At 40.5% G+C, this 20,000-nt stretch overlaps 2 protein-coding genes, 1 non-coding gene and 1 pseudogene across 4 annotated transcripts in view; 2 read left to right on the top strand and 2 right to left on the bottom strand.

Moving 5' to 3' along the window:
- Positions 1-273, top strand: part of LOC149042652 (uncharacterized) — a 1,666-nt pseudogene extending 1,393 nt beyond the window's left edge. Inside the window, exon 2 of the transcript XR_016188526.1 lies at positions 1-273. This exon is cut by the window's left edge and continues 356 nt beyond it. The product of XR_016188526.1 is annotated as an uncharacterized LOC149042652 (transcript).
- A 2,610-nt stretch (positions 274-2,883) lies between these two features.
- Positions 2,884-12,394, bottom strand: LOC113677414 (uncharacterized). The gene is made up of 2 exons (XR_016188208.1): positions 12,058-12,394; positions 2,884-4,288 (listed from the first exon to the last, which is right to left on the bottom strand). It is a non-coding gene; the product is annotated as an uncharacterized LOC113677414 (transcript).
- Positions 12,395-12,754: 360 nt separating this feature from the next.
- LOC113677656 (uncharacterized) lies at positions 12,755-14,487 on the top strand. Its single transcript, XM_089211926.1, has 2 exons — positions 12,755-13,027; positions 13,916-14,487. The coding sequence occupies exons 1-2, from the start codon at positions 12,829-12,831 to the stop codon at positions 14,485-14,487; spliced, it is 771 nt and encodes a 256-aa protein (XP_089068052.1). The 5' UTR covers positions 12,755-12,828.
- Positions 14,488-15,217: 730 nt separating this feature from the next.
- Positions 15,218-18,191, bottom strand: LOC113677655 (uncharacterized). Its single transcript, XM_027194495.2, has 2 exons — positions 17,979-18,191; positions 15,218-16,288 (listed from the first exon to the last, which is right to left on the bottom strand). The coding sequence occupies exons 1-2, from the start codon at positions 18,189-18,191 to the stop codon at positions 15,218-15,220; spliced, it is 1,284 nt and encodes a 427-aa protein (XP_027050296.2).
- Positions 18,192-20,000: the final 1,809 nt, after the last annotated feature.

Below are 20,000 nucleotides of genomic sequence, written 5' to 3'. Positions count from 1 at the left end.
GAAACTTCCAAGTTTTTTTAATTAGACCCACCCTCACTTCATGATTATTTTGCCTGAATGTCACAAATGTACATAAGCCAGTCAGACTAAACAACTTTAATAATGTTTTTTTACAGCATCACAACATGATGTGACGTAACTAACACAAGTAGGAACAGCAGGCCATTAGCATTTTGTTTACACTAAATAGGAAAGTACCTAATGTCAGAAGTACACTGTAACAAAAACTACCAAACAAATTGTAAATAAACAATGCCTTACAAAGTGATATAATTATGAAGGCTTTTGAATGACAACAAGTTGGGACAAGGAAAAAACCCTTGTCACCTTTACTTCTTAACAACTTTTTCTAGGAGAGCCAACATAGCTTGTGTTTGCTGTGTTTGTTGGCTTACAAACATAGCCTGCAAATTCTGAAGTCGCTGCTGTTGCTGTCTCATCATAGCAGTCATTGCTTCTTGCTCACTCCTTCTTAAATTTAGTTCTTCTTGTTTCATTTGGTGGTCCCTCTCAGATTTGTTCTCCAGAAATTCAAGCATCTCATGTGAGCTGCGCCTTGTTTTTTTCTTCTTTGAAGAAGTTTCTCCCACATCACTTTCCCTGGTTTTAGTCTGAGACATCCTTTCCATTGCCAGTCTTCTAATGTTGTCAACACCTGCCTTGTCTTGCTCTGCTTTTCTCTTTTTGGTATCTCCAGACTCAATCTCAGCTCTAGCAGCTTTCTCTTTCTCCAAAATTTCTTCCAATAACAAGTCAATTTCTGTTGGTGTAACTTCTATCCCTGAAGCTTTCTCCTCCTCTCTTAACTGCTCTACTTTTCTGGTTGTCAGAAGTGTGTAGCGATCATGTACAGATCTAGTTGTAACTCTAAACTTGGGAGCTTGGATGCTATTTAAACTGGAGGCAATCTGCTCCCAGGCTTTTGCTCTTTTAACACTTCTAACTTTGTGGGCATATGGCTCAGTAACCAAAAGCTCTCTACAAAACAAGATGTCATGGTCCTTTGTCCAGACAAAGTTGATTATATGAAAAACGACACAAGCCAAAAATTACTTTGACAGCTTCAGTGGTAGATCCATTATTTTTAGACCATTACTACAAAGGATTTACCAGGAATGGAAAAAAATCAAGGGGGGGGGGTGATTCCTATAAGGATATACTGAGAAATTCAAGGTAAATGAGGGTGGCTAGCAAACAAATTCACACACTCTAAATCAACGCTGGAGATTTTACCTTTAAATTCCTTCCATGATCTTTCTATTGAAAATATATTTTTTAGCATCCTGTTTATCACTTAATTACTTATTATTTTGTGTAATATTGTTGAATTTGTCTATCCTCTACCCCCACCCCTCTACCTCTGACACACTTCTAGCACCTCCCCAAGCTTTACTGATGCTATGATATTCCCAGTTTTTTATCATTTTCACTCTTTTTTTACCCCCTTGCTCACACAAACCCTCCTAACAGGGAAAACAGGTGTACAAAGTAAGGTTACATGTACATCTGAGAAGGGTGATGGGAAGAATAAAGTAATTCAGGTGAATTAAGGCTTACAAATAAACAGAGCCCTCAATAGTGGTGTCTGTGACAGAGTATTTTAACAGGGTTCAAAAGTTTAGAGATGGAGAAACACTCACTATTAGGCAGGTACTTTTTAAGTTTATCGAAGGCTGAGGTTTCAATTATATTATTATACCAATATAATTTGTACCTTAGAACTAATGTCAATCTTATGCTGTAGTAATATTGTAGACTAATATTTATGTTTATTACTGATACCCTCCAAGATTAGCTAATGCTACATGCGGGTTGTGTAAATTGTATTTCATATATCTGGTGGAAATAAATAAAAAGTAAAAGGTATGAAACACTTCTTTTCACTAAAAAGGTTCGCTTTTATATCGTGATCAAAAGAAGCCGAACGAAGTGTGATTTGCGATGTGCGGATCTGGTGATTTCTGGTAAGAATGAGACAAATGAGGGCTCAGTTGAATGAGGGATAATATTCCATATCTAGCTAAATTCTAAAGCACAGCTTTGTCAAAAGACCAAAACAACTTGAGCTTACGTGTTTTTTCCCGCACTTGCTGGTTGCTGTACGTCTATTGCATTCATCTACAAGTGTCAAATAAACAACATTTTAGAGAATTATCAAAACCTTGAACAAAATATACAAAGAATATTGCTTGAGAATTAGTTCCTTGTTCGGAAGAATGAGAATGATCATCACCTAACGGCAAAATGAAAGATACTTTACTTATGTTCTCACCACAACGCCACAAAAATGAAAACGAAAGTTCAGACATGTGCACTCCGAAGAAAAGGTGAAACATGACTTCCGGTCATTCTCGTCTTTGTCCGTGACGAAGCTGCTTAAGGTCTCTATTGATAGCAGCAACACGAGTTGGAGCCAATAAAGCAACAGTTGGTCTATCTGGATTCACAGTTCCATATCTAAAGGTCTTAACTGCTGTATGATAAATTGCTCTTATAACGATGCATGTTTCGAAGAAAAACGTCCCTTTACGTGAGCTCTGCCCGAAAAAGATGTCTCAACGTGAAGAAAATGCTAGAATAAACACAACAGATGATTTGGAACAATTTGGCCACAAACTGTGGCAGTTTTAATTAAATCAATTATAACTAAGTTATAACAAAGAGCGGAATATATGAACTTATCAACCGATAATGTCAATGTGGGGTGACAAAAAGCGCCACAAGCCACAAACTGTGGCTGAAGCCCCACAAAAACGAACAGACACGACAAATACAAATGAAAGGAAGAATAAAAATGCAAAGGTCACGTAATGGAGGGAAAGCAACTCTAAACAAAAATCCATGAAGACTGCAGCCCATGTCTGAACAGTCCCATGTGACTAAAATCAAAGAGAGAATGCAATCCAAAACGGCAGCCACTTGTCTGAACCCCCTGGAAAGCATTCAACTCATCGAGATAAGTAACATGAATTACCTGAAGTTATAAAGAGGAAGTTGGCAAAAAACACTAAAACATTTAATGTAACGGCAGAAAGCCTGCAAAAAAGCAGCCACTAGTCTGAACTGTGTTGGCAAGTAAAACGCTGTTTATCAAGACATAAACTCTAAAAGCGCTGTAGCGAATACACGTACACGAGGTCAATGGCAGCCACCTGTCTGACCCACTTGACAAACGTGACAAAACAGTGCTAAAACTAGAAAAACATGCAAACTGAAATAATGGAAAATTCGGCATGACAACAACTTCGCAGCCCTTGACTGAACGAAGTGGCGCCCAAGACTGTAATGGTCTATCAATTAGTGGTAAGAATTCCTGAATGTAAATAAACTTTAAATGCATCCGATTTCCAGCGGCCAAGAGCACGAATTTGGGCATCAGAAAAACCATTGTCGGCAGCATGACAAGCACCACCAATGCAAAAACTATGGCTTTTAGAGCGGCTAAGATCGAGACCACAGTACGTTAAACACTTCTGAAGTTCTGTGTTGAATTGATGTAAAGACAAAGGCGAAAAATCAGCGTTACAGAAAAGCCTAGTATACTGCAAGAGAGCAGTAACTGGGCAGAGAGAAGGAGCGTCTTCTCGAGCAAGCAAAATGTTGAATGGCCTTCTGGAAGGGTTGTGTTTGTATTCAGAAATGCTAATTTTCGCAATATGGGGCAGGCCATTACAAGTCAAAAAGGTCAAGCTGTGATATTGAACAACTGATGAGCCCAAATGCGTGCTCTTGACGACAAGTTTGCCAATACGAAATAGACCATAGAAAGCGACTAAAAATATTGTCCCAAAAAGAGAAAGTTGCCATGCCGAAGAGTTGGTGAAATCCAGAGACCGAATGTTGATGTAAGACAGGCTTCGTGACGGGAAGACGAACGTCTGCAGCTCGTTGCCAACTTAATGCTGTCAACAACTTTTGAATTAAGAACGATTTGGTGGGGTCACGTAAGCCCTTTTAAGCCCTTTTAAGCCCCTTTTGTGTACATAAAAAATAGCCGAAAGGTAGGAGTTTATTGTAGAGTATGCCATCTTCCGAAAAGAGAGGTAAGAAATGAAAAGTGGAATACAATTTGGAACTAAAGGTAAAATGGGATTTTCAGACCCATAAAAACGACAATAAAATTGATGGAAAACAGCCCAAGTGCGTTGATATTGACGCCTGGAGCTATCTGTCGATGCACTCCCTAAGAGGCCTCTTAAATTAGAAACCAACTCTCTGGCATCAGGTTCTCGGGAACTGGAGTGGGGAAGTCATCTGCTTCCGGTGATAATTCTTTGAACTTCACAACCTGGAAACGTGAAAGGTAGTCGGCACGAGAATTGATCAACCCCGGAATATGGCGAGCTCGAAACAGAATATTGTGCTAAGGCAGCTTAAAACTAAATCCCTGTGGAGAACCATAATAGATGCGTCCTTAGATGTCTGCTTATTGATAATGTCAACAACGGAGGCATTGTCGCTAAAAAACAATAGACACTTATCAACCATCAATGAACCCCAAATGTGAATTGCAATGACGATTGGAAAAAGCTCTAATACAGCGATATTTTAGGTCTTCCAAGAGGCCGGCCAAAGACCATGCAACCAACGATTGCCAAACACAGCTCCAAACCCAATGGAACCAGCTGAGTCGGTATAAAGTTTAAGCGTGTCTGATGTCTCCCAGGCGTCATCAAGAAAAAACAATTTGCCATTAAAATCTGTTAAAAATCGAAGCCAAAGTGCGATGTCCAGCTTTGCGCCTTTTGAAAGACGAATATGATGATGGGGCTTGCGAACGCCTTTCGTAAGATCGATTAAGCAACGCAAAAACCGCCCGACCGGGTATGATGACGAGACACGTGAAATTGAGTAAGCCTATGAGTGATTGAAGCTCTTTTAAGCAAACAGATCTACGAGCGAGAAAAACAGTCATTAACTGGCAACATTTAGCCAGCTTATCGTCTGGAAGTCGCGCCTCCATGCGAACGGAGTCCAAAATTGTAATATATTGCTAGTGATATAAACCCACGAGGTCAAACAACATGGCCGCTTCAACACAACTTTATTCCAGCAATGTATTCTCGGTACATACACAGTAACCCTAGAGGGTACTTAATATGTTACACTGCTTTCCCCTTACAAATAAGATATCCTTACAAGTAACACAATAGTAGCTATAACATTCACTACAGGTTCAGTCGGTCAACAGGTTTCCTAATTCTCTCTGATCGCCTCAGAACAACCGGCGATGGTGTGTTTACATTCTCTTCACTAATACTAGAATTAGGCTCATTGTCTTTATCTGAAAAATTGACTGGTGGCTGTGGCACCCCGGATGAAACTTGGCTATTATCTACACTTAGAGTAGGTTGCTCACACAGTTCTGGGACAGGTATGTCCAACTCTCTAGTTTCATGTGGCACCTGCTCATGTGCTTTAATTAAATGATCAACATGAACTATCTGGTCTAATAGCCAGTCTTAACTAAATATGTTCTGGGTCCACAGACCTTAACTACCCTTCCCAGAATCCACCTCTCAGTATCGCTACGGGCTTGAGTATTTCTCACTCGAACTATGTCATTCTCTGCAAACAGCCTATCTTGATGACCCTTTAAATCCTTATATTCCTTCTGCTTATTTTGTTTACTCTCTACGGTTTTGGCTAGATCAGGTTTCACTAGAGTTAAACAAGTATGCAGTCTACGTCTCATCAAGAGTTCTGCTGGCGTAGCACCTGTGGTGCTGTGTGGGGTGGTACGGTATCTCAAGAGGAAGTCTGCTAGTCTATGTTTGATAGACCTTCCCTTGTTTCCCTCTAGAACTTGTTTGACAAGCACCTCCTTTACCACCCTGACTGATCTCTCAGCAGCACCATTTAATTGTGGGTGATAAGGAGGAGTTAGGGTATGTTTAATGCCATTTTTATACATAAACTCAGCAAACTCACTTGAAACAAATTGTGGCCCATTATCTGATACCAACTCCTCGGGCAAACCATGTTGGGCAAATATAAGACGCAACTCATTTATGGTTTTCTCTGTGGTGATTGAGGTCATGTGCTTAACCTCTATCCATTTTGAAAAACTATCAACCACCACAAAAAAAAATCACTCCCTTTCTGACAAAAATCAACATGAATACGCTGAAAGGGTCGCATGGCCCATTTCCAGGGTATCAATGGGGCACAAGGTGGAGAGGTCCACACATCCTGACACACTGAGTATAGTTTAATCTTTTGTTCAATTTCCTCATCCATCTTGGGCCACCAAACACAGGTGCGTGCTATTGCTTTCATTGCACAAATGCCTGGGTGCTCCCAATGCAACTCCTCCAACATCTTTTCCCTAAATACTGGGGGAATGATCACCCTGGAACCCCAGAGAATGCAATTTTGTTCGCAAGAAAGTTCATGTCGACGGGTGTAATAGGGTTTGAAATCTTCATCACAAACCTCTGGCCACCCCAGCATGACCCAATCAAGTACCTTGCTTAACCCTGGATCCATCAATGTAGCTTTCCCAATCTCTTTTGCAGTTATGGGGAAATCTTTGTCAATGGCACTTACATTTTAAATCTCAATCTCACTGCCAATCTTAGACTCTTCATGGGGTAATCTAGAAAGGGCATCACATTTGCTGTGTTTCTCGGAGCTCCTGTACTCAATGTTATAGTCATATGCTGAAAGGATAAGTGCCCAGCGCTGCATACGGGCAGCTGCAAGTGTGGGTATAGCAGCTTTTAGGCCCAAAATAGCCAACAATGGCTGGTGGTCAGTTACTAAAGTGAACTTTCGTCCATATAGAAACTGATTCAATTTTTTTACCCCGAAAATAATAGACAAGGCCTCCCATTCAATTTGAGCATAATTTTTCTCACTTGAGCTGAGGGTACGTGAAGCATATGCTATTGGCCTTTCTTGACCATCTTCCATTACATGACTAAACACTGCCCCCAAACGATAACTCGATGCGTCACAAGCTAACTTAAGCTCACGATTTAGATCATAGTGGACCAACAGCGACTCACTGGTGAGGCCCTCCTTGCATGCCTCGAAAGCTTTCTGGCAGTCATCTGTCCATTTCCATTGAATATTTTTCTGCAAAAGCCTATGCAGAGGTGCTAAGGTTGTAGCCAGCCCTGGCAAAAAGGAATGATAATACTGAACCATGCCCAGGAAGGACCTTAATTCACTCACATTCTTTGGGGCTGGAGCTCTTTTCACTGCACTGATCTTCTCCTCCACCGGTTGCAGGCCTTCGGCACTTATTCTCAGACCTAGATAAACCACTTCAGGTTTCAAAAACTCGCATTTTGCCAGTTTTAAATGCAAATTGTATTGGTGTAGCCTGTCCAACACATCAGCAAGTATCTTGAGATTCTCTTGCCAGTCATTGCCCCCTATCAAGATGTCATCTTGTTTACAAACACATTTTTCAATTCCCTGAAGAATTTGATCCATTTTTGCTTGAAAGATTTTTGGGGATGACTTGACCCCATAGGGCAATTTCTGGTAGGAATAAAGGCCTTTATGAGTGGTAATTGTCAAGTACTCTTGACTTTCTTTGTCAACATTCAGCTGGGCATAGGCATGTGATAGATCAAGCTTACTTAACCCATTGACAGCTGAACCGCCCGTGCCGCGTGGGGGACTTGCGCGAGAGACGCTTTCCCCCCTATCTCCCCTACTAAGCAGAATTTTGTCTTCAAACTTCCTCTGTTGTTAGAGGATCTATAAACCAATCAGAATCCGTTTTTTGCGCAGTTATTTTGATAACTTTAGGGGGTAGTACAGAGGCGTCATTCTATGCATTCACAAGAAATGATCAACTACAAAGAAATGGTGTACCCGCGGCCGACTTTCAATATTTTCAAGTCGGATTTTCTGTTCCTTTCCCACCATTTTAGACCTTCTGGAACACAAAATGAAAAGGAAAAATGCTAAAGAATAATCTGCTCGAAAAATAATGGACATCACGGTCTTAAAGGCAACAAAATAAGCTTTCGAGTCGACAACACTACAATTCTCTAAAGCAATGCAAATTAGGGCCGTAAAGCGAAAATCAAACTATCGGACTTCAAGCAAGGCCTAGAGACATTAGGAAGATTCAAAGGCACGGTAAATATCACGTTTGAGTAATGAGATGTCCAAAAAGTATTGTTTAATAGAAGATTTTGTGTTAAAACGTAGAACTTGCAGTATTTTCAACACAACGCTGCGCAATATTCTAGCCGTGAAGTCAAGTAAACATCGATCTAAGCATGATGAATTCTACTTCGTGGGTTTCGCACACGTAAGAATTCATACGTTTTTCGGTTCTAACAGAAAATCAAGAACTGTTTTGAATAAAGCTTTTTTCCCGAAACGTTCCTTGGTCAGTTTTGTCTTTCTCCTCATTTACAATTTCCATGTAACATGAGATCTCTCCTCACACAGATGAATTTGCATATTCACTTTGAAATCCGATCCGCATACTTTTTTTTGCACATGTGCGCAAAAATTTACTGATTTTTATCTTTTATCTTGATTTTAGAGTAAAAACTTAATATGCATCTATTTCTTTCCTCGTTGATAGTAAGTTATTTAAATGGTCTTCTTTCACGTGAGCTTGTTTTTGGGAAAAAAAGATTTGTCAAACTTTACTGCGCATTGTGTTTACTTTTCCGGTTTCTCCAAAATTTTAACTTTTGGGTAGGCACGTGTTACACGTAGGAGTCAATGGGTTAATACCTTAGAGCTAACCAGAGCAGCATACAAATCCTGAGTAGTAGGTAAAACATATTGCTCATCTTCAACTTACTGATTGATAGTGGATTTGTAGTCTCCACATATTCTGACAGTGTTATCAGCCTTTGGCACTACCACAATTGGGCTAGCCCAAAGTGACCTGTCAACTTTCATGACAACACCATGCTTTTCTAGTTTGTCTAACTCTTTTTCGACTTGCTCTTTTAAAGCGTATGGAACCCTACGCGCTTTCACGAATACAGGTTTTGCATCGCCTCTCATAGTAATATGGGCCTCAAGGCCCGTCACACCTTTGTAACTCTCAGTAAACAATTCGCTATGTTTAGATAGCAACTCATTCAGTTGACTATCAGCACTCCTAGGGTCTCCCTTGGGAATATAAAATATCTCACCCCACTCAAACTTAATGTGCCGCAGCCAGTTTTTACCAAGTAAAGTAGGTTTTGCATCATAATTGGCTACAAGAATGGGTAGAGAGTATGGTTTACCCTTACACACTATGTCACACTGCATTTCCCCTGACACATCAAGTAATTCACCCGTGTATGTCTTAAGTGTTACTTTAGAAGGAGACAGAGGCTTGTCTGCAAACCTCTCTAGATATTCACTTCTACTGATTATTGAGAAATCTGCAGCTGTGTCTAACTCCATCATACACAGTTTACCATTGATTTCCATTTCAACAGTGTACCTATTGCAATTAGGCTTGTTTTGGTCAAGCGAATTCAGAGAATAAATTCCTAATTCCTCATCCTCACACTCATCATTGCCTGATTCTGAAGCCTGTACACTATGAATTTTACCCTTTTTCTTTTCATCCTTACTGCGACAAACAGAAGCTAAATGCCCAATCTTGGAGCACTTGTAGCATTTTGCTGACTTAAATTTACAAGACTGACCTGAATGATTACCCCCACACCTAGGACATGACAATTGTTCAGTGTTCTTCTTTTCAGTGTTTTTACTTCCTTGTTCTGTCAACTTGTTTACTTGAACAGTTTCACTGCGTGAAGGGTGAAATTCTTGGGTGTTCCTGTCTGCCATCTCCATGGTCTTGGCAATACTGCAAGCCTTTTCGAATGTGAGGTCATCTGTGTTCAGTAGTTTGTTTTGTATCTTTGGATTGTTCAGTCCACATACGAATCGGTCACGTAACGCCCAATTGAGGAATTCACCATAATTACAGTGGACCGCCAATCTCTTCAAAGCCAGCACATAATCGCTAACTGATTCTTCGGATTTTTTATTTCGCGTGCAAAGTGAAAACTTTGTGCGATTTCCAGGGGCTTCGGGTTGTAGTGTTTCTCCAAGACTTCCACAATGTTAGTGAATGACACGTCCTTCGGTTTAGTGGGCGCCAATAAGTTGCTGAGGGTTGTGTATACCTCCGGCCCCACTTCTGTCAGGAAAATGGCATGTTTCCTGTTCGCTACCACAAGGTTGGTGGCAGCGCTTCCCTCTCCTGTTGTCGTTACAATGTTGTTGGCTGTAAAGAACATTTCCATCCTCTCGACGTAGGCACTAAACGTTTCACGTGCGACGTTGAACTCGCCAACACGTCCAAATAATCCACTTGCACTAGTGCTGGCCATCTTCTATGCCACAACACACACAGCTTTGTCCAAAGACCTTGCACTTTTGAATGACATGGAAAAACGAGCGATCCTCATCGCCAAAATTTAATATATTGCTAGTGATATAAACCCACGAGGTCAAACAACATGGCCGCTTCAACCCAACTTTATTCCAACAATGTATTCTGGGTACATACACAGTAACCCTAGAGGGTACTTAATATATTACAAAAGTTATTCCTGCAAACTGCAAAACTGAACCCGGACCTACTGTTTTCTCGAGGGCGAGAGGAACGCCAATATATTCGCACAAAGAAACAAAATTCGACAAGTCGGCTGTGCATTGGTCTTTGCTCGGCGCAATGAAGAGAAAATGGTCTAAAATGTGTAAAACGGACTTAGCTCTGAGATGGTGAATAGAAATCCACTCAAGTGTCGTCGATACAGCTTCAAATATAGCACAGCTCGAACTCAATCCCATCAGCAAAGTCCTATCAAAATAATACAAGTTTTCCCACTTCAAACCTAACAGGGAATAATCAGCAGGGTGAATAGGAATTATGCGAATTGCATACTTAACATCTGTTTTGGCCATGAAACAACCCCGCCCTAATCTCTTAATCGACTTGGATGCATCACCGACAGACGCATATTTCACTGTGGAGTAAATGTCGGGAATGAAGTCGTTGACTGAAGCACCCTCAGGGTAAGATAAGTGGTGAATGAGACGACATTCGGACAGATCTTTTTTGGGTACAATGCCTAAAGGTGATGTATGAAAATTAGGAAAGGGCGGGGTTGTAAAAGGACCAACAATTCTCCCAGCCGCGCATTCCCTACTTAACTTGGCTTTAACTAACTCAGGTTGATCTATAGCACTTTTAAGATTAGGAGATTCGTAAGACAGCCGTTCACCAACAAAATGAACTCGAAAACCAAAATGAAAACCGTCAATAAGATAAGAAGCTAATGCAGAGTCATAGCCGTACAGAAAAAATTTAAGACGATCCACTTTTACCAGGGTAACCGGGGGACTGTGTAGAACCCAGTGCTTGAGTCGGGCCTCCTTTACCCTTACCTCCAAAATGGGGTGTGATTGCTTGAATGGCACATTGACTGCCTGGGTGTTTTGCTCCACATTTAAAGCAGGAGTGGTCATATTGGCAGCCAGAGCAATGCTTCCCGGCTTGAAAGGCCCAGCAAGTTCCCTTTGGAAAAGGGGGAGGTCGAAAGCGTTGATGAGTTTGAGTCTGAAATTTGTTTGTGAATGACTGTGGCCTACGAAAACTATTGGCAGCTCCTAGCCATAATTCTCAGTGTATTTGGTCCCATGGGTAAAGTGCTGGGTTGGATTGTCTGATATAGCGAAATTGTTCGTCATACCAAAACCAATCGCCTGATCTATAAGCCAAATCTCGTACAACTTCGCAAGATTTCATAAAACTTGGAGTTTTGCTAGAGAAGCACTCCGCATAGACTGAGACAAAAATATTAGATGCCGAAGCCCATTGATCTATTGAAGTAACCCTTTTTTTGGATTGTGAGGGCTCGAGCGTGAACTGTGGTGAGCGTTGTGGCCCAGCAGAAGGCGTCATAGATAATGAATATTTGCCTTCATTTCGAGGGGAGGAAAAAAGCAATGCCCCAAAGTCTACAAATTCATTTGCCCATATTTTGGCTTTAAGTTTAGCACTAACCCGGGCGGGAAGACCTACCGCAATACTAGTAAAAATCTGCTGGGGTTGTGGTTCACCCAAACCCGCTTTGTCCCCGGTGATGGCGCGCACTTCGTCGTCCACAGAAGGGAAGACAGGATTGGAGCTGTCAGGAACACTGTTCTTTAAAATGGCAGCTATGTTATCCCCAGGAAATGCAGCCTGAAGGGCTTCGGAAACGGCGGCAGAAATGGTGCTTGATAGAGCGCCGACATCCAAGGAGCTGTTCTTGACATTCTGGGAATGGCTAGCTGTGGAACTCATAGCTGGAAGTGGAGGTGTTACTTCACTTATCTCGGATGGGCTGGTTTTCTTTGTTCGTTTGGCCTGTTTAGGACGGTCATTCACAACGGCAGAATGTTTTCTAGGAGGCATAACTTACAAAGGGAATGTACAAAAATGGGAGCATAAGGCAATAAGAAAAAATCTCGAAATCTACCGTGTTATGGCAAAAATTAATAAAGCACATAGCTACAGACAGTGCTGACAACTCTATTGTCTATTGTTGTCTGGTGAAAAACCGATAGCCTGAGAGGGGCCACGCTTAAGACGCGAGTATAAAGGCCTATTTACACGGTACGACTTTGTCGCATGCGACAAGCTTACGACAGGCCTACGACACCAATTGTATCGTGTAAATCAAACCTACCACTCGCTTACGACTGTCGTGCACGTCACGAAAAATGTCGTAGGATTTTAAAACGTTTTAAAACGCTGCGACAATCGTAGCCGAAATTGATAGAAAATGACGTATTTTGTGACAAATTTCTACTGAGTAGGGGAGGAAGGTGAAATTTTCTTGCGTCAAAATGGCGAAGGAAGTCGCCTCCGGAAAGTCGAAGACTGCTTCCAAAGCGAAAAATACATTCTCAGATGAGGAAACAGAGAATATGATATCACTGTGGAGCGAGGAAGAGGTTCTTTTCAACAGCCGCCACAGAGACTACTTTAAAAATGACGCTAGACAAAGTGCAGTCGATCGCATTTTGTTGCGCCTCAATAAACAAGGTAAGCCCATGAAAACCGAAAGCAAATATACTTCAAGCCGTCATAATTTAGGGCCTATTCGCACTAGCAACTTTATTTAGACAAATTTCTGTCATCACCGACGTTTTACAAGTGTGGATGGTTTGTTGCGATTGATGTGATGATGCTCGAAGGCGGCTTGACCTGAGTTAAAGCGGACTCATTCGCGTTCTCAAGAAACAAAATATGCCTTATTGCAATTATCATCGCGAACAATAAGCAAAGAAATAACACCAGTAAGTTTTTCCTAAATTTGTCAGCCAAAAAGCATGACCGGCTGCCAGCTGCAAAGCAAGGACGCATTAGTGCCGTCAGTAAAGCATCATGACTGTGTCAGGAGACAAAATAGTTGTCCAACAAAATTGTCGCGACAAAATTCGTCGGTAAGATTTCCGCACAGCCCCATAGATTAATTACTGCATACAAGTTTCGACTCTATTCATATTTAACTGTTTATGTGAAATAGAGCGTTTTCACTTGACGTCACGGTGGCCATATTGGTGTTCCAAAACAAAGAAACGTGGGCCATATTGGTGTACCAAACCAGTCCTTTGGGAGTTGAACTTTATTTTTATGCAAAAATGGTCTTTTGTTTGAGTAAACCAATATGGCGGCTTGTCAGGTGAGTGAAAACGCTCAATAGTATGAGAATGGCTGCGTGTATAATAAATTTATGGGGTTGTGCAAAGCATAGATTAAGAGGAGAGAGAAGGAGTTGGTCGAGTTGGCCACAGCTCCTTATTTTTTTTTTACAACGACTGGAACATGGAATGGTACTTGCTCTGGGTTTGGCTCTTGCTGCAACTGCTTCAGCCGTCTGTTTCTGACTCTATGGAAACTGATATATTAACATGGCCTGAATTTTTTTAGGTCTCACAAGTGAGGAGCTTCTAAAGAAAATGTCTGCCCTGCGTACATATTATGGGAAAGAAATCGGGAAAGAAAGAAGCAGCAGAACAAGTGGAAAAGGGACCAAGGACGTGTATGTATCAAAATGGCACTTTTTCACCTCCCTCCACTTTTTGAGAGATAACATAATCCCCAGGAAAACCTCAAGCAATATGGAGACTTGCATTTCAGAGGAGAAAGAAAATGAAGCTGTGGGCCAGGATCAGCCATCTCAGCAAGCAACTCACCATGTTTCTGATGATGGTTCTGACCAAGGGAGTGTTTTCCCCACTAACAACCCTCCGTCAGTAAAAAACAAAAAAAAGAGGGCACTAGCATTTGAGGATGAGCTTCTTTCCACTTGTTTAGAGGAAATGAAGCGCCCGAAAGAGGATGTCACTGATGCTGATATTGTGTTTGGGCAGTATGCCTCAAGACAACTGAAAAAAATACCAGAAGGGTATGCTAAAGAGATGCTGAAAATTGAAATTCAACAAAGTATTGTAAAAGTAATGTTACCTGTAGCACAGCCCTTGTCCAACCTTGTCACCTAGGCTTTTGATGACTTTAATGACAAGTAATTTATTTTCTTCATTGTGAGTCAATTTTAGCCCTGAATTTGGTGTTTAAAAATAAATAATTTATTGGGACAAAATTTACAATTTCCATGATATATTTTTGTTAAAATTTAAAACTTTCGCATTCATGCCCATTTTATGAACAGTCTTTATGAAAACAGTGCTTGTATAAACTTAAGACTGTTGTTATATAACTTTCAGTATACTAGAGAGGAAAATATATTTGTTAATGCATTTTGATCAGAGAGAATAAATACAAAGGTATTGAATTATTTATTAAATTTGTAAATATTGTTCATGCATGAACATATCATAAGTTGTAACACATTTTTTAGTCACTTTTACACTTAAAGTGCATATGAAGTAAAAAATTATTTTGTCTCATTTGAAAGGCCTTTAAGAGAGAAGAAGAATGGTGTTTTCCTTTTTGCAATATCTTCTTCAGTTCCAGAGATATTAAAGTTTTTACATTATGCAAATTAGATAACTGATGACGTCATCAGTCGTTCTAGTATGAAGTCAAAACACAAAATCAACAATATCTCAGGAAAGCCTGTAGTTGTGGAATTTCAATTGCAATAAAATATTACATACAACTGACTGTTCTATTTACAAATATGGAGAAAAACCTCTCGGATTCAAAAGAAGACTTTGGTACATCTGTCACAATTGCATAAAATTTGCAATTTGCTTACTGTTTTAAAAGTTAAATTAAGACATTCCACTGCCATGGAACTTGGCCTGGACCATTGAGGTAGTTGCATAACTGGTCCCTCATTTCCTCTGCCTTCCTTGGTTGCCTTCCCTTTCGAGAATTTGGGACATTTGCAAATGGGATTGTAGCAACGTCATGCCTCCAGGAACCTTCATTTACCACACCATTGGAGTTCTCCATGTCAAGGGCCCCAGTGGGGATGTACCTTTCTGGAACTCTTGATCTTAAAAAGTTGTGCAGAGCTATTGCACAAAGGACAATATTGACAGCACTCTCTGGCTTTGTACATATAACAGTTGAAAATACCCCGAACCTGCTTGTCAAAATGCCAAAAACATTCTCACTGATCCGTCGTGCTCTGGAAAGCCTGTAGTTGAAGATCCTTTTCTCATCTGAAAGATTTCTCTGTGAATAAGGCTTCATGATGTTATTCTCTAGTGGAAAAGCATCATCTCCAGCTAGATAAAAAGGCAATGGATTTTGGGTGTAGCTGCCATCAAAAGATTTGTCTGCTGACTCAGGAAGCAATCTCGGCTGGGGTAAGCCAAGAGAGTCATTGACCAGAGCTTTCCAAAACAGGCTGTTTCTGAGTACACCACCATCACTTATTCTGCCTTGACAGCCCACATCAGCAAATATAAATTTGTAATCTGCATCTACAACTGCAAGCAACACAACACTGAAGAAACCCTTGTAATTGTAGAATTCAGAACCAGAGTTGCGTGGATGGAGGATACGTACATGTTTTCCATCAGCAGCACCAATGCAATGCGGCAACTGCCAACGGTTATGAAACAGCTGTGCTATTGGTAACCACTCCTCTGGAGTACTTGGGCATTTGAAGTAATCGTCCTTAAGGACCTGAAAGATGGCTTGACACACTTCTGGAATAATGACTGACAGGGATGGCACACTGATTCTGAACTGGTACTGAAGACTGGAAAATTTCTCTCCAGTAGCCAAAAACCTCAAGGTCACTGCCAGACGTTCTCCAGGTGGTATTGGCTGTCTCATGTTGGTCTCTTTCTTTTCAATTAACGGTGTCACTTTTTCAAGAAGGTTCTAAAAATTTAAAGGTAGATTTAGCAAAAGATCAACCAATTTTGCCATAACATAATTAAGTAAAATATCAGCACTTGGACAACATTTTACACACCCAAGATAAAAGGTGACAGTCTGTTTTGCCCCCCTGACATAATTATAAGTAACATATGACAGGAGAATAAAACAGTAACCTTTGAATGCTAACTCAACCTGGACAAACTAAAAGATATAATATTTTTATCTAGTAAAATTCTACCTCAATACCAAATATAGAATTTATATGGTTTATTCCCCAGACCTTTGCATCAATGCCTTTCATTTCAGACTGAATCTTATGAAAATCGATACAATTAAATTATAATCAATATTAATTAAAAGATTAATATTAATTCATACTGATGTTAGCATACTGATGATCGATTTTCATAGAGGATGAGTATTACCATGCTGTGCCCAGCCGGCAAGCAACAGAAATGGTTACTGCAATTCAATTTCAATAGCTTATCAATGAACTCACTCATGTTGTCACGGGGGGGGGGGGGGTGGTACTTGCAGTATACATGGCGAGGGGGGGTCTGACATATTTTTGCGATTGAAAATTTACACCCGTGGTATTTTGTGGATCAAGAGACCTGTCACAATTTTTTTGGTCTTAAAGTCTGTTTGACTGTAAAAATTTTGCCTTGTATTTTTTTGAGTGTAAAATTTCGGGTTCATGTATTATTTTGGGTTTGCAATATGAAGCTCCATCGACCCCCCCCCCCCCCCCCCCCCCCGTCATCTATACTGCGAGTATTCCTCCCGGTCCAGTTTCTCACTGAATACTATATTTTTTTCAAAAATTTTGTCAGGGTGGAATTTTTGTCCCGCCAAAAACAATGTGGTACGTAACACTACCATTCTCACGGTGGACAAGCAATAGGAATGCCATCAACACAAGGTCCTGACGATTTTTACTAAATCAATCAAGGGAAAATGAACTCCAGATAATATTCAACTTAGATCACAAATTCCTTTCTCCTTTCGTAAAGTTTGTAGAATGCAATGTAACCATGCAATGTTAACTGTGTAACTGAACAGCTGAACTATTTTGTCAAAATCATTTTTCAATATTGTTATTGCAAACGCCAACTTGAAAATTCGGTCAGTGTATTAAAAACGCAGTCTGCAGGGGTAAAATGCAGACCGAGGAATACTACTACAGAAATCACTTTTTGTTAGCACCTCTTATAAAACGAGTCCGAGGGGTGGCGAATGGCCTCTAAAAATGTAAAGGTCTCGCAAAATTTTTGTGAAATTTCAAGGGTTTCGCAGTCTCATTTTTTGAGCGTTTCTGAAAGTCTTAAAAGTCTCTAATTTTTTGCGAAGCCGTTTTGGAGTCTAATTCTCGGCCTTGCAATCCAAAGACCTCAAAAAGTCTCGGTCTCGAAAAGAAAAACGCTTGTCTCGCCGTCTCTCAAAGGCTCGTATTTACCATTCGCCACCCCTAGTTTGCACTTGAAGGGCTTGCTTGCTTGACTTCAGGGCCCAAATATTTCGCACGACCGATCACGATCAAATAAATTTTACCCCGACACAAATTACACTAAACGCTAAAATTACGAATATCCATGAAAACCATAATCTGAAAATGTCTTTCACAGTTCAAAAAAGCGCCAAAACACCCACTGTACGTGTTTACGAAGTAAGGAAAACCATTTAACCTCACCTGAAATGTTTCCGTGTCCATCCGTAAGTATCGCCTGTAATTACACTCGTCCTCCAGCCTTAACTCCTCTAACAACTGCCTAAAAACCCCTCGCTCCGTTCTTCTTCTTAGCCATTCCCTCTCCCACACTTCCTTCACCTTTCTCTTCTTCTTCCTTCTCTTGCAAATGATTGAAACAATGACCGCGGCCGAAACTTTTCGGCTCTCGGCCATTTTGTTTGTTGCTATCCCCAGTCCACCGGAGTGGAATTGCACGCGATTTTGGCATGTCGTAGGTGAAAATGTCGTGCGCGTGTAAATTGTCCTAAGTCATGTCGTAGGCCTGTCGTAAGCTTGTCGCATGCGACAAAGTCGTACCGTGTAAATAGGCCTTAAGATATGGAAATCCAGCTGTGTTCAGACAAACAGCAAAGGTATCAGTTGTAAACCATTACAAGTATGGATGTTGTACATACATGAATTAAAAAGATCATAGCAAATCAAAAAAGTGAGAGAGCAGGTAGCCACAAAAAACGCCAAGATCAACAAACAAGTGTGCTGAAACTGCACAATACAGAACAATAAGCTAACGCTTTATCACAGTACCAAGTGCATTGGACACTTTTTCCTAAATTAGGGGATGGTCAGAAAGGGTTGTACACTCAAATGGTAAAGTGAAAGCACAGCGTAAAAGAAATACCAAGGCCAAAACGATGCCGAGATCGTAAATAACATATGTGGTCCACTGGACCAACAAAAACAAGCCTGCCAAGTGGAAAAACTTCCCAAAAATAACATAAGAGGCAAGGCAAAAACATATATGACATAGGCCTGGTTCAAAACAAAAAATGTGAACTGGCAATAAACATTGAAAGAAATACGCTGCTTCTCAAATAAAATGTGGGGTAAGAAACCGCCGATAAAACATTTAAAAAATGCATTGTCCTGCTGTAGAAGCTCACACAATAACTGGCAAATCATGAAGCTTCTGATAAAGCTCTCTAGCATCCTAAAATGGCTCCCCTCAAACTGCGGTAGAGTTTAAAATGACCTAAATTATTAAGATGGACACCATCACAGTGAAGGAAACGAGATTTGCTGTTCCAAAAACCCCTGTGTTTCCAGTAACAAGCATATGGAATATATTCCAAAACCACTCTAAGGTATTTGAATAGAGTGTTTGCTTTGTTATTAAACAGAGGCACGTTCTCGCGATAAATGGTTTGGCAAACACATATTCTTTTAACGTTATAAGAATCGTATAACAAACGAACGAGATCCTCTATAGTGGACCCCGTTTCTACGGCAGATAACGCTGTTAGGTCGTTTGTGCCAAGCTGCAAAATGACAATATCAGGAGCAAATGATCTTACGACTCCAAGGTCAAGTTGCCTAGTTTTTGCAACTGTCCTTCCCCCTATCCCGTGCCATTTGAAAATAAGGTTGCCGCCCAAGTTAAAATTCTCAAGGAAATCGCAACCGAAATGAGCAACAAGAAAACTAAACAAACGATGGATAAAGGAGTGACCGAGGAGAAGTACACGTGTTGGTGCCATGCACAGGATATGTCAAATGCGAGGTTTGAAATATTCAATTAAATTGGACACCAAAAAAATAATAGCAAGATAAAGAATACAGAAATTTTCAACTTGCCCTAAACTTTGGACTGTGTTATCGAAGAGAGGGAAAAGATTTCTTGAGCATTTGACGTTCGAATGGCAAGGGATAGAAGGGCGAATCAAGGAATTTCTCCTGGTTTTAACATAGCAAACTCTGCCCTTACTACTGATTGGTTACTGTTCGTACCTGGTACAAACCTCCCAACAGGTTATCATATAAACATGCCCCAACATAAAAAACATTATGTCTAGACATAATGTTTGTCTTTATTAAGTGGCTTTTTCCAGCTCCAGCACCACCAGTAACAAATAGGTTAATGGGATCTACTTTTTCTGGTTTCAAGCAATTCAAATTTTTCATAGTATTTCTGCACCATGACAGGGCAATGTTATATGTAGACCTTTGCTTTTCATTAAGTGATCT

The sequence above is a fragment of the Pocillopora damicornis genome, chromosome 7 (genome assembly GCF_964200805.1).
Source record: "Pocillopora damicornis chromosome 7, jaPocDami1.2, whole genome shotgun sequence".
In the NCBI taxonomy this organism is placed as follows: domain Eukaryota; kingdom Metazoa; phylum Cnidaria; class Anthozoa; order Scleractinia; family Pocilloporidae; genus Pocillopora; species Pocillopora damicornis.
Note: the sequence above shows the minus strand (reverse complement) of the source record. Positions and strands in the feature narration are given on the sequence as shown.